Source organism: Pelodiscus sinensis, chromosome 1 (assembly GCF_049634645.1).
Source record: "Pelodiscus sinensis isolate JC-2024 chromosome 1, ASM4963464v1, whole genome shotgun sequence".
Classification (NCBI taxonomy): Eukaryota; Metazoa; Chordata; order Testudines; family Trionychidae; genus Pelodiscus; species Pelodiscus sinensis.
In genome coordinates this window covers 82,016,819-82,030,966 of record NC_134711.1, presented here as the reverse complement: position 1 = coordinate 82,030,966, position 14,148 = coordinate 82,016,819, and the positions used below count along the sequence as shown (strand labels likewise).

The 14,148-nt window shown below is 41.7% G+C and overlaps 1 protein-coding gene across 9 annotated transcripts in view; it reads right to left on the bottom strand.

The window, feature by feature from the left end:
- CFAP54 (cilia and flagella associated protein 54) overlaps window positions 1–14,148 on the bottom strand; it is a 238,111-nt gene that overhangs the window by 198,122 nt on the left and 25,841 nt on the right. For 8 of the 9 annotated variants that reach the window (XR_012905249.1, XM_075933796.1, XM_075933789.1 and 5 more), the window contains 4 exons: window positions 12,563–12,706; window positions 12,009–12,122; window positions 11,808–11,909; window positions 6,678–6,876 (listed from right to left, as the gene is read on the bottom strand). Coding sequence is in view for 7 of the 9 variants with exons in the window: in XM_075933796.1 (XP_075789911.1) it covers window positions 6,678–6,876; window positions 11,808–11,909; window positions 12,009–12,122; window positions 12,563–12,706 (559 nt within the window). In the remaining 2 variants the exon portion in view is untranslated. Of the gene's footprint in view, window positions 1–6,677; window positions 6,877–11,807; window positions 11,910–12,008; window positions 12,123–12,562; window positions 12,707–14,148 lie in introns of those variants that run through there. The other variant, XM_075933803.1, reaches the window with a different exon arrangement.

Here is a 14,148-nt window from a genome sequence, read left to right as displayed (position 1 = left end):
ATGTTGGCGTATTGTGGGGCCATGCGGGTGCCCATAGCAGTGCCACTGGTCTGGAGGTATATGTTGTCACCAAATCTGAAATAGTTGTGTGTGAGGATAAATTCACAGAGTTCAGCCACCAGTTGTGCTGTGGCATCATCAGGAATACTGTTCCTAACAGCTTGTACTCCATCTGCATGTGGGATGTTTGTGTAGAGAGCCTCTACATCCATGGTGGCTAGGATGGTGTTTTCTGGAAGATCACCTATGCATTGTAGTTTTCTCAGGAAATCCGTAGTGTCACGAAGGTAACTGGGAGTGCTGTAAACTGCGATACCCACACGAGGAAGTGAGGAGACAGATTGGGCCTCATCCTCCTTGATTGGATCCACCTGGTCATCTCCAGCCTGATCCTGGCCTGCATATTTATTCCTGCCTCTGGAAATTTCCACTACATGCATCTGACAAAGTGGGTCTTTGCCCACGAAAGCTTATGCTCCTACACTTCTGTTAGTCTATAAGGTGCCACAGGACTCCTCGTCGCTTTTGCAGATTCAGACTAACACGGCTACCCCTCTGATACTTTTCAGTCATGAGTATATTCAAATGGAAGTCTCTGTCTCTCCGCGTGCATTCCTTAATTTTTGCGCAGTGTAAGCAGTCCCGATGAACATGGAAGTCTGTGTAACATTTATAACTGGGTGAGCTCATTATCCCGGGTGGGTAGCCATAAGCAGTGGGTAAAACAACTTGGAGGAATGAATGGCAGAGTATTTTTGTTTGTTTGTTTTTAGGAGAAGAACTTGATAAGAACTAGGGAGAAGAACCAGGAAGTTAAACTAAGCTATTTATCTACAGAAAACTATTGAGGAATGAAGAGCACTGTGGAGGTCTCTCTTGAGCCGCGGACAGTATCAAGGAACTGAGGGGAGGGTGGCTGTGCATGCGCATCTTGCATGCCATGCATGTGCGACCCCAATGCACATTGTTGTAAATTCTGTAAGAGGGCATGCTGTTTTTGAGGTGCCTCGGGAGAGCGCAGGTTTTGCGAGTGAGCAACCCTTTTAAACAGCTCCTGGACTTGCCCGTAATCATCTATGGGTGAAGACTTGTGATCAAAGACTGCACCATCTGGTGACGAGGATAAGATGTCCACTGGAGAACCAATGGGTTGTGTATCCCTGGAGGAAGAAGGAGGGATGTTGGCTTGTCCAGAAGCTCTATCATCGCCCGTGGGTGTTGAAGGCAGTTGTGCTGGAGGGATGGTGTCGTGAGTTGGCGGCTGAAGCGAGTACGATTGACGGCGACTCCGAGAAGATGAGTACGAGTGGTCATGGTAATGTGCATGATCTGACTGATGGTGATGGCCATGGCGAGAATATGCAGGTGAGTAACTGCCTTGCTGATAGTGATGCACACGAGCAGGTGACACCGGAGACTGTGACCTCACAGAATATCGCGATGGAGATCTGGAATAATAGTGCCGATGATGACGTGGAGGTGACGGAGAGCATCTCAGAGATCTCCAATACTGCGGTGACCGTGAGCATTCATGATGCCGTTGGTCATATCGAGGCGGAGGTGAGGGTCCCGGTGAAAACACAGTCCTAGTGGGACTAGGAGACGGTAAACGTAAGTGGCGCCTCTTCTTCTGAGCCTTTGTAAGTACTCCAGTCACTGAAGAGGGATCAGTGACCACTGGGCTACAAGGCACTGATATGATGGAGGCGGACTCAGATGGTGACACAGGTGCTGAGGCCAAAGAAGGTGGTGTCGTGCCCTGGGATGAGGGACTAGATGGCTGGGTCTCTTGTGCAGGTTGGGTAGTCGGTGCCTTGGTCAGTGTCGGTGCCGACTGCAACTGACAGGACTCCATGTTGCGCGGTAATGCACGGTGCGGTGAGGGCGGTAGTGTATCCTCTTTTGGCACCGTCTTTGGCTTCGTCTTAGGCTTATGCCTTGGTGCCGGTTTCTCCAGCTGAGCCACCGCCTCCGTCAGTGCCAGCTGTCTCGGTGCCGGCCTCGGTGCCAGTGTATCCAGCGCCGTAGTCATCTCCATTTCCGGTGCCGGTGTATGCCTCCGTACCAATGTCGGTGCGGACAGCGCCTGTGTCGGCATCGACACCAGTCTCGGCATCGACTCGTGCCTGGGCACCGGCTTAGAGGCAGCCCCAGATGGTTGGGCACGGTGCTGTGAAGCACCCTCCGGTGCCGATACAGTGCCGATCGTTGCGGTGCCATTCGAGCGCTCGGTGCCATTGTCACCAGTGTGGACTCGGACCGCAGTGCCATACAGGATGGTGCTGAGGAAAGCACGGGACTAGGTTCCAATGTGCTACGGCCCTTGGGCGATTTGCAATGGGCAGACAGGAATGCCGAAGAGCCCGGTGCGTCCCAGGCACTCGCACTCCTAGACAGACCGGACGTTCTGCCTTCGCAGGCCTTCCGCAACTGTGGAGCCCTTTGGATGCTTGGCTGCGGGTGAGGGCTGAAGTGCCATGTTAAAAAGGAGCATCTTCAGATGCATCTCCTTGTTGTGTCTGGCCCTGGCGGTCAACTTAGAGCAATGACCGCATTTCTGTGGGATACACCCCTCTCCCAAGCAGCGAATGCAGTAGGAGTGTTTGTCCGAGGCCGGCATCGCATCGCCACAGGAGGCACATCTTTTAAACCCGGCAGGAATGTTGGAGTAAGTGCCTTAGCAGGAGAAGGAGGAAAAAAAGATCCCTGCAGGCCGAACGAAGGGCCTGAGGGATCGAACAAAAATAACTTTTTTTTAATGAACTAACTAACTAATGAACTGTGATAACTAACTATACTATAATGGGTGGGGGGTGCTAACTGGGAAGGAACAAGTAACTTAGGGTATGTCTGCACTACCCCGCTAGTTCGAACTAGCGGGGTAATGTATGCATACCGAACGTGCAAATGAAGCCCGGGATTTGAATTTCCCGGGCTTCATTTGCATAAGCCGGCCAGCGCCATTTTTAAATGCCGGCTTGTTCGAACCCCGTGCCGCGCGGCTACACGCAGCACGGGCTAGATAGTTCGAACTAGCAAGCCATTCCCAACTATCTGTACGCCTCGTGGAACGAAGCCCGACACCTGTAGTGGAGCACCCACGGGGACACTACTCGAAGAAGAACCAGTGGATATAGTGTACCTAGATTTCCAGAAAGCCTTTGACACTGTCCCTCACCAAAGGCTCTTAAGTAAAATTACGTGTCATGGGATAAGAGGAAAGGTCTTCTCATGGATTGATAACTGGTTAAAGAACAAGAAACAAAGGGTAAAAATAAATGGTCAGTTTTCAGAATGGAGAGAGGTGAATGATGATGTCCCCCACGAGTCCATCCTAGGACTAATCCTATTTAACCTACTTATTAATGATCCGGAGAAAGGGGTAAACAGTCACATGGCAAAATTTGCAGACAATACTAAACTGCTCTAGATAGTTAAGACCAAAGCAGACTGTGAAGAGATTCAAAAAGATCTCACAAAATTAGGTGATTGGGCAACAAAATGGCAAATGAATTTTAATGTTGATAAATGCAAAGTAATGCACATTGGAAAAAATAATCCCACCTACACATACAAAATGATAGGGGCTAATTTAGCTATAACCACTCGAGAGAGAGATTTTGGAGTCTTTGTGGATAGCTCTCTGAAAACATCCACTCAATGTGCAGCAGCAGTCAAAAAAGCAAACAGAATACTAGGAATCATTTAAAAAGTGATAGAGAATAAGACAGAGAATATCTTATCTCTATATAAATCCACGGTACACCTCATTTCAAAAAAGATATATTGGCATTGGAACGTTTCAGAAAAGGGCAACAAAAATGATTAGGGGTTTGGAACAGGTTTCATATGAAGAGAGATTAAAAAGACTGGGGCTTTTCAGCTTATAAAAGAGGAGACTAAGGGGGTATATAATAAAGGGCTGTAAAATCATGACAGGAATGAAGAAAATAAATAAGGAAAAGTTATTTACTTGTTCCTATAACATAAGAACTAGGGGTCACCAGATGAAATTAGTAGGTAGCTGGTTCGAAACAAACAACAGGAAGTTATTCTTCATGCAGCACACAGTCAACCTATGGAACTCCTTGCCAGAAGAGGTTTAAGAAAGAACTAGATAAATTAATGGCAGTTAGGTTCATCAATGGCTATTAGCCAGGATGGGTAGGAATGGTGTCCCTAGTCTCTGTTTGTCAGGGTCTGAAAATGGATGACAGGAGAAGGATCACTTAATTATTACCTGTGTCTATTCAATCCCTCTGGGGCATCTGGCACTGGCCATTCAGAAGATAAGATACTGAGTTTAGATGGATGTTTGGTCTGACCCAATATGACCATTCTTATGTTCTTATGTTCTCACGTCTAGATACATTTTGCTTTCAAAAGAAGATATGCAAATTCAGCACGAATTTGCATATCTTTTTCCGATTGCTTTTTCGAAAGAGGTTTTTTTTAAGAAGCAAGTAGTCTAGATACGGTTCTTTCAGAAAAAAAAAACCTTTGCGATAGAATGCTGTAAACCTCATTTTTTGAGGAAGAAGGGTTCTTTTGAAAAAGTGGGGTTTTTTTTCAAAAGAACCGCACGTAGACTGCTTGCTTTTTCAAAAAAACCTCTTTCAAAAAAGCAATCAGAAGAAGATATGCAAATTTGGCACTAATTTGCATATCTTCTTTTGAAAGAAAAATGTAGGCTAGACATGCCCTAGAATTTAACTACCAAGAAGCTAGGAAGCTCTGCCAACCCTGGCTTCCAAGGTTTCAGCTCTATTGCGGCCCACACTACTGACAGACAAGCTAGCAGAAAGTCTGCCTGGTTTCTGTTGTAAGATTCAGTGAAGCCAACACATACCCACAAAATACTTTTATTTTGACAATCAGCATTTTCTGTCAGAAAAATGCTCTGTTAGAAAATTTCCAATCAGTTTGAATCATAATGATCTTGTAAGTAAAATACAATTATTAAATGTATTTACTTTGTATATTATTTTATTATCAAAACATTTTCCGCTCCATGATTTTAATTCTATACTTATTTACACCTCCATAGAATTCTACTGACTTCAATGAAGATGCATAGGGTGAAAATCAGTGCAAAATTTGACTCCTCAAGTGTCCTTCTAAACTGCCCCCCCCCCCGAAAAGTGCAACTTATCAAGTTGTCCCTGCACCCCTGAAAATGGCCCCTGCCTCCCTGTGCTCATCGGCTCCCTGTGTCATCCAGTGCGGCCATTCAAAATGGCATTTCTTAAAGGGGCAGGCCCCTTTTTTTTGCTCGACAACTTCCCCCCCCCCCCCCCCCCAGCTCTTTGCACTATATGCACAACTAATTTGGCTCTTTGCCTGTAACGGTTTGGCCACCCCTGTTCTAAACAACTATTTAATCTGGTAAATAAACTACATTAGACAGATTTTCTCCAAAATTATACTCATGCAACTGAAGTTAAAGTTAATAGGGGATGCTTGGGTCTGACTTAGCACAGAAAATGACATGCTCTATGTTCCCAAACACATGAGACTGAAAATGCTTTAAGCAGTGGCAGAGCAAATCTAAGAAAGAGAAACCTTTGGTGTATAAACATTCTAGGCATACACATAATAATGAGCAACTAAGAATTTGCATGTCAAAGATCTACCGCAGGCCCGTACGCATACATTTCGGGGGGGGGGGGGGGGGACGGAGTGAGAGCCAAGGGAGGGGATGGTGGCTGCTCCGCCCCCATCATGGTGGCCCATCCCTGCCCCCGGCCTCACTCTGGTGGGGTGTGGGAATCAGCCCCAGCCTTCCCCCGGCTGGCCGGAGCAAGAGGGTGGGAGGCTGGGGCAACCCACTGCTCCTGCCTTCCCTTAGCAGGCCAGAGCACAGAGGAGGTAGGCAGGGGCAATACACTGCCCTAGCCTTATGCTTATTTGGAGGACCATGGGGGAGTGTGTTTTCACCTTCTGTATTCCCTCTCCTCTCCCTGTGTATGGGCCTGTACTGTTGCAGGAAGTATGCACAAAAAGGACTTGTCAGCACATTTCAGGAAGACTGTGTAGCCATCAGCCATTATTTTAATTACTTGCTTAGTTGATTTGTGCATTTTTTTTAAAAAAACACAGGCTATTTAAATTCTTGTAGCAGCAACAAAATGTATTCTTCCAAGTTGAAAACCACACAAAGCTTGACTAAATGTACTTTGTTCTGGGAATGAAGTAGAAGTCAAGGGATGAAATCTCCAGCACCCCAATCTATGAGTTGGGCTATAGGACTGCATCACAGCCCACTGGAAGCTAGCATTCCACCCATGTGCTGTACTAATGACCACAATTACTCTCTACATCCTCTATGTTGCAATGACTGGATACAAATAAGCATATATACGCTGGTTCCTACGCTGGGGTCATGACAAAGATCCCTTCCATGATAACCTATTCAGAGAAGGTTCATACTATCTATGAGACACAAGGAATCACTCCAGATACACACTGATAAAACTGAGACCTTACTCTGGCCAAATGTTTTAATTTAATTATATCAAATTTCGCGAAGGTAAAATAATAATAAATAAATTCACTTTGATTTTATCAGTGCTATTGTTATAACTGAAACACACACTTCTGCAGATGAGGTTTTTCTTTTATGAACATAGGAAACATTGAGGTTCTTTACCAATGTATTTCTTTTTTTTTGCCGTTACCTGCCAGGATATCCATGCCTGCAAAAAAAAGCTCTGAAACTACATCCCGAATCTCAGTTTCATCAGGAACAGGTGGGGCAGGGCGTAACACTCGTCTATTACTATCAGAGAGCGCTTCTAGAATGGCAAGGAAATGGGCTGCAGTGCCATCAAACATCTCAGTCAGCAACCGTTCTGTAACAGTACGAGGCCATGGCAACTAAATAAGAGATAAATATTTATAAGGTCTTATAATATTTCAAATCAATACAATAAAGCAGCAGGTTGGGGTTTTTTTTTGTTGTTGTTGTTGTTTTCAAAACAGCTCTCCATGGAAAACTAGGTGCAAGTGCAAGAAATAACACTGCAGTATACATTGTGGTTGTGAATTCTATGATTCAGACGTACAGCAAAGCATTAGACCAAATCTGTACAATATCTAAGGAATATATGAATTTCACAATAACCACATACACTGCTGCACACTATTCTAGTTAGAAAACAATAAGATAGAAATTATGAGAGGAACAAATATATTAAGTCTCTGTCATTCAAAGTGACCCAGATCTCATCTGTAATCACATGGGCTTGATCACTAGAGCTGAGGACTCTTAGCACTTCATAGGAAGTCAGTGATGGTGATCAGACCTCACAGGGCTAAAGCCACAGTCCAATAGGTTCCTCCTTTGAGCTGTACATTTTCCAGCCAATATAATGTAAAACATACGACAATACACACAAAAACATATGCACTATGTCTGGAAGTTAATTAATGAGAAATCTATAAAACAAAATTTAAAAAAATGATCTCATGATGTTTTGTTTACATGATTGTTCTTTCCTAGTCAAAACCATTACCAGGTATGTAGTACTGACGTGGAATCCCAGTATTTAATGGTCACTAGCTCCATTTCATCATCATTCCAGTTACAACAATTTATTTCACATTTTATCAAATAAACAGCCTTCAGTAAGGTTTCTAAAACTATCAAACCATTAGGGGATTTCCTTCCTCTTTCCTTTATTTTAATTTTCAAATAAGGTACTTTAATTCAAGCAAGCTAAGATGTATACCTGATAAAAAGGAAATGATTTGTTCTATATTTTAGAGCATTTCAGCTATTTATATGCTGATGGACTGTATTTTTATTGTAAAATAAATTATACACCCATCTTTTCAAACAGACTGCCTCATTAATGGTAGCTACTTTTATTTTCAGAAGAAAGAGCACCCACATTTTACTAGCAACCTCATTCCAAACCAAATACAATAAATATTTTAAACAATTCCTTGTAATTATACACACAGGTTTCAAAATTCCCAAATACACTATATTGGTTTTACATTGGTTTACATTTATTGCTAATTTATTATATCTCTAATCTTCCCACAGCACTGGGGACATAATTACCATCCCAAACTTGTAACTGGCTCTGTGCAACAGAACCCTCCTCTGTGGATAGCCCTTGATAATTTAAGCACAAAGCACAGATGTTATTTAAATAAATAAATACGTAAATTAGATTAATAGGGTAACATAAAAGGCCATGAGCAGAAAATGAGAAAATGTCATGGAGAACAAAGGAAGTCATGCAATTAATGACTTCCTTTCATCTCCATGATATAATCATAGTCTTAACTATAGCAATATCAGTTAAAAAAATCCCAACTTCATAATGTTAACTCTGATAGAACTTTCTTATACTCCTGCTTTTCCTAATAATGATTAATACTCACACTTTTTTCTATTAGTAAAGAAACAATAACATAGTATGTACAAATGATATTAATATGTAATAGATTATTTTACAGCAAAAATATACTATTCTAATTTTGAATAAAAACAGGGTTTATCATTTATAGAGCTTTCATTCTCAGACTATCCCAAAGTACTTTATGATGATTTTTCAAGAAAAAAAAGCTCATCAAAAATTCACACAGCACCTATGTTTGTCATTGACAGAATACATGAGATAGAAACAGGAGCTATGCAAGGGGATTCTTACTTCTGCGTTGATGGCCTCTCAACCAAGATACATTAGACCTCTTGTCTCCTATCTCACCCAAAAAAGGATAGTCTAGTTGTGACAGACTGCTGGCTAAGCCAGAGCTCTGGTTAAGGGGAAATAGCTGAGCAAGCCCAGGCCAGCAGGGCTATCAGAAGCAGCTGTGGGGCGCACAGCAGGAGGGATATATAAGGCAGAGGAAGGAAGCCAGAGGGGGAAGGAGTAAGGAGCTAGGGTGTGGCTCAGTGTGCTCCTAGGTGGAGAGAGAGGAGTTGGCTGTCTGGACTATATATGTTGTAAATAGAAGGTGGTGGGAGTCTACAATAAAGGCATGGGTGTTTGCATCAGAAGGTTTGTGACTGATTTGTGGACCAGCCGCTGAACCAGCCCAAGGGGCCTGAGCAGGGACTCCGCTACACTAGTACTTACCTATTCCTCTTGGTACTGCTATGTTTGTAATTAGTAGAATGGAAGTAATAGGACTAGAATAACCACACTTTTACATCATCAAAAACTCTGACACAGGTCAGCATAAAGTCTTCCAGCAGAGGAGACTGCAATGATGCAAAGTGACTGTAACCTTCTTCTTACCTGGGTGAGAGCTGTGTGGTGCCAATGCAGCCCACTAAGTGGAGAGCACGGGCCAGCAAGCAAGAGTAGCAGAGAGTATAACAGTCAGAATCCTGTTGAGTGTCTCCCATTTGGCAGAGCTGCTAAGAGTCCTAGCAAGAACTAATCATAGAATCATAGAATACTAGAACTGGAAGGGACCTCAAGAGGTCATCGAGTCCAGTCCTCTGCTCTCATGGCAGAACCAAATACTGCCTGGACCATCCCTGATAGATATTTATCTAACCTACTCTTAAATATCTCCACAGATGGAGATTCCACAACCTCCCTGGGCAATTTATTCCAGTGTTTGACTACCCTGACAGTTAGGAACTTTTTCCTAATGTCCAACCTAAACCTCTCTTGCTGCAGTTTAAGCCCATTGCTTCTTGTTCTATCCTCAGAGGTCAAGATGAACAAGTTTTCTCCCTCCTCCTTATGACACCCTTTCAGATACCTGAAAACTGCTATCATGTCCCCCCTCAGTGTTCTCTTTTCTAAATTAAACAAACCTAATTCCTTCAGCCTTCCCTCATAGGTCATGTTCTCTAGACCTTTAATCATTCTCGTTGCTCTTCTCTGGACCCGCTCCAATTTCTCCACATCTTTCTTGAAATGCGGTGCCCAGAACTGGACACAATATTCCAATTGAGACCTAACAAGCGCAGAGTAGAGCGGAAGAATGACTTCTCATGTCTTGCTCACAACACATCTGTTAATGCATCCCAGAATCATGTTTGCTTTCTTTGCAACGGCATCACTCTGCTGACTCATAGTCAACTTGAGGTCCAGTATAACCCCTAGATACCTTTCTGCCGTACTCCTTCCCAGACAGTTGCTTCCCATTCTGTATGTATGAAACTGATTGTTCCTTCCTAAGTGGAGCACTTTGCATTTGTCTTTATTAAACTTCATCCTATTTACCTCAGACCATTTCTCCAATATGTCCAGGTCATTTTGAATTATGACCCTATCCTGCAGATTAGTCACAACCCCTCCCAGCTTGGTATCAGTTATGCACCCACCTTATAGTAGGCGCATCTAAATTGTATTTACCTAGTTTATTGATAAGAATATCATGTGAGACCGTATCAAATGCCTTACTAAAGTCTAGGTATACCACATCCACCGCTTCTCCCTTATCCACAAGACTCATTATCCTATTAAAGAAAGCTATCAGATTGGTTTGACATGATTTGTTCTTTACAAATCCATGCTGGCTGTTCCCTATCACCTTGCCACTTTCCAAGTGTTTACAGATGTTTTCCTTAATTACTTGCTCCATTATCTTCCCTGGCACAGAAGTTAAACTAACTGGTCTGTAGTTTCCTGGGTTGTTCTTATTTCCCTTTTTATAGATAGACACTATATTTGCCCTTTTCCAGTCCTCTGGAATCTCTCCTGTCTCCCATGATTTTCCAAAGATGATAGCTAGAGGCTCAGATACCTCCTCTATCAGCTCCTTGAGTTGCCCCTACCTCCATGAAACTATAAGGGAAGCAGCAGAACTACCATCTATCTTTCTAAGGCAAATCATCCCTGAATGTAAACATCTTCTCTGGCTCAGGAACTATAAATCACACCTCCCTGCACCAGCAGCAGTAGAATTCTATTGCCCGTATTACTCAGGGGGTCAGACTAAATGATCACATGATCTCTTCTGGCCTTAGAATCTATGAATCTATTAATCTTGCCCCTTGGAAAGGTCTTGAACTCAGTGACTTTAAACCTGACTCGGAAGAGTGATACAATCTGAAGTATATGGGGAACTATTATGGATATACATAGTAGTATAAAAATAAATACAAATATTAAAGTTAATAAAGTAGGTCTGGATGTTGTCCAAAGAAAACAAGTATGCAAAAATATTTAATATTATGAAATAATATATTTGTCTATACTAATTCATAATTCATTCCCCAATGGCTACGTTTGTTGGCAACAGAATATGAGTTAGAGAAAATAATTATTTCCATCAAACGCTATTTCATACTTTGAACTCATTTATATAGGTCACAGAGTCCTAAGGAGGAGTGAGGAATTTCTGAAAAATATATCTTTCAAGGTTTGAGAGGAATACTACAATGCAAAAATACATGATCGATTTGTCTAAGCTGTCCTTGAATCTTTAATGTTCTTAAACATAGTAGGGGCCATACATCAGGGATGAATTTGAACAAGAATTTTAAAAATTATATTATTTTTAAATACTGTAGAATTGTAATTATTTTGCAGTGTATATCCAGACACATTATCCTGAACTAAAAACTAATTCACATCCACTGAAGAAAAACAACCCTGAATAATCCAATATAGATCATATTGCCTATTAATATAGTTATTTCCTTAAGTCGGTTCTGAGACTTAATGTTAAAGATAACATGTTGTTAAGGCTGTAAAGGGAAAACAAATAATTGTTTGCAGATAATGTTGTATGCCCCATAAAAGATGTGTAATAGGCAAAGCTATGCAATATCATCATTTAAGATAAGTAATAAACAGACCAAAAGGAGTTACACAAAATTCTAAACTTACATTTTGTGTGTCCTTTAGATTAACCCTTAATTTTGGTCGAAAAAATCCTTTGGGTTTTCTTCGAGATTCATATACTGCTCTCTTAAAAACCATTACTGCCATCTGACCCAAAGAGAAGCATGTAAGTAAAATCTGTGTTATGCACTTGTTTTGTTCAGCTATATGTATTATAACTTTTATAAATTATAAAATTATTTTTACCTTTATAGTGGCCTCTCTAAAAACTTTTTTTGTTTCTGGATTTTGTGGTGAAGAACTCATGCTATCCAATTGCTTTAGTTCATCAATTTTACTCAGACCACGGCGAGCAAACACCTATATAGCATAAAAATTGGATATAGAGTTGGTTTATCTTGATATATTTCTATGCTCTGCTTACTAGGAGAAGGAGATTATAACAGCCATACCACCTCATCATCCTTGTGTTCAGAGAATAAAGACAGCAATCATAGCAAGTTCCCGTACAACAGATACAATGAGAGAGAAACTCCTTGCTCTCTCCCTTTTTGTGCAACTGCTGAGGGGCTGGCCACAGTCTAGAATTGAACACCTAGAAGATTTATATACATATTAAAAATGTACTGCTGTGCTTTGAGTCGATTAGTTCAGTTTATAAAGAGAAATACAAGTGTAATAGCCTAACTACATTTCTGAATGCAGATACAAATCAAATATAATAACACAGAATATTTAAATAAATATGCAGTTTGCCATTTATTGTTAAATAAAATTATAAGAGTCAGACATATACCTACTTCTCCATTGATGCTCGCTTGGCAGTCATAATAACAATAACAAACTGCAGTGTAAAGGGTGGTTCTCCATGTCAAATAGTGTACAGCTAAAAGTGGGACTGATGATTCCATACATATACTGGCCCACAATAAGTATTCCAATACCTGTGATAGGGAAAACCAATTATAACATAATAAAGAACTCTTCAAAATGTATTAACAGTATAAATAGAAACAGTTATATTATGTAGAAGGGATGAGAAAATTGTTAAGCGTTGACATGTATTTCCTATTATACAAAGATACACATAAAAACATGGACTTAAATGACAGAGCAAATTAGAATGAGAAATCACAGGAAGAGAATTAAGATTTCATTCATTTTACTTTTAGTAATTTATAAAATTTTCTAGAATTGTGTTCATTTTCACTTCTTCTTCAGGGCAGGATTAACCACTAGGCTAATAAGGCTATGTAGCCTTAGGCCCTGCCATTGTTTAGGTCCTCCTGCTCTACCAGGAGGCAGAGCTGGGCCAGGTGAGGAAGAGGGAATGAGATTTCTCGTAGCCCCACTGGAGCTTGGACACTCCTACCAGCAAGAAAGGGCAAAGCAGATCCCTGAGGCTTAGAAGAAGCTCCCTCTCACTCTCTCACACAGATGGAAGAGGAACAGCAAGCAACAGGCAGTATTGGTAGGAATCAGGGAGGTGGGAGGCTTGACACCTTCACCCTTTTCTAAATGGTGCTGGGAGGTTGGAGAGACTGGTGTGAGGCACAACCCAGCCAGCCCCTTTTACCTGCCTGCTGTTAAGCATAGCAGCCTGCAGGAGAGCTTCAGGAGCCCAGCTCCTGCAGCAGAATGCCCCAGCAAGTTCTCAGTGCAGCAGTGTACCAGGGTGCATCACCTTACTTTCAATTCTGGTTTCATTCCAAAAGTTGAAAGCTATATAAACCTGAAGTTAATATATTTTCTGACCCAGCTCAAACTAACTTCTTTCCCAAGTGGAAAATGTTGGGTAAGCATAGAATGTGATTTAAGAAGGGAATGAGAACAAAGGCCAATTCCTGGGGACGGTTACACATTTGTAACCTTATTGACTTCAAGCTAGGTTCAGGGAGAACAGATTTTGCACAAGAATACATTTAGCTTCCTTCTTTTTCACACCTGGATAAACAGAATCTCATTCACTTTCCTGCCAGGTAAACACTTTAAAAGGTGGGGGAGAGAAGCAAGGTTTGTCTGCAGTCTACTTGAGCCTTCATTCTATACCAGCCTAGTAAGCAAACCCTATCCAAACCTGATTGTTCTTTTGAAATGTTGATTTTCAAATAAGTCTCTTTGTTAATGAAGGCAGAGAACAAAATGGGACACCTCTGTTTTGTCTTGCTCATTCAAAAGCTGAAGCTGGTCCCTTCCAGTTCTATGATTCTATGATTCTAATTTTGGAAGAGCTAATGACAGGGACGGCCCGTGAGCCTAGGCAATTTGCGGTACAGAAATTGTGTATCTTTTTCCAATTTACTTCTGAAAGAAGCTTTTCCAAATTTTGGCCCATCTAACACGGGGCCAAATTTCAGAATAAAAACCCTCTTTTGGAACATCCCTT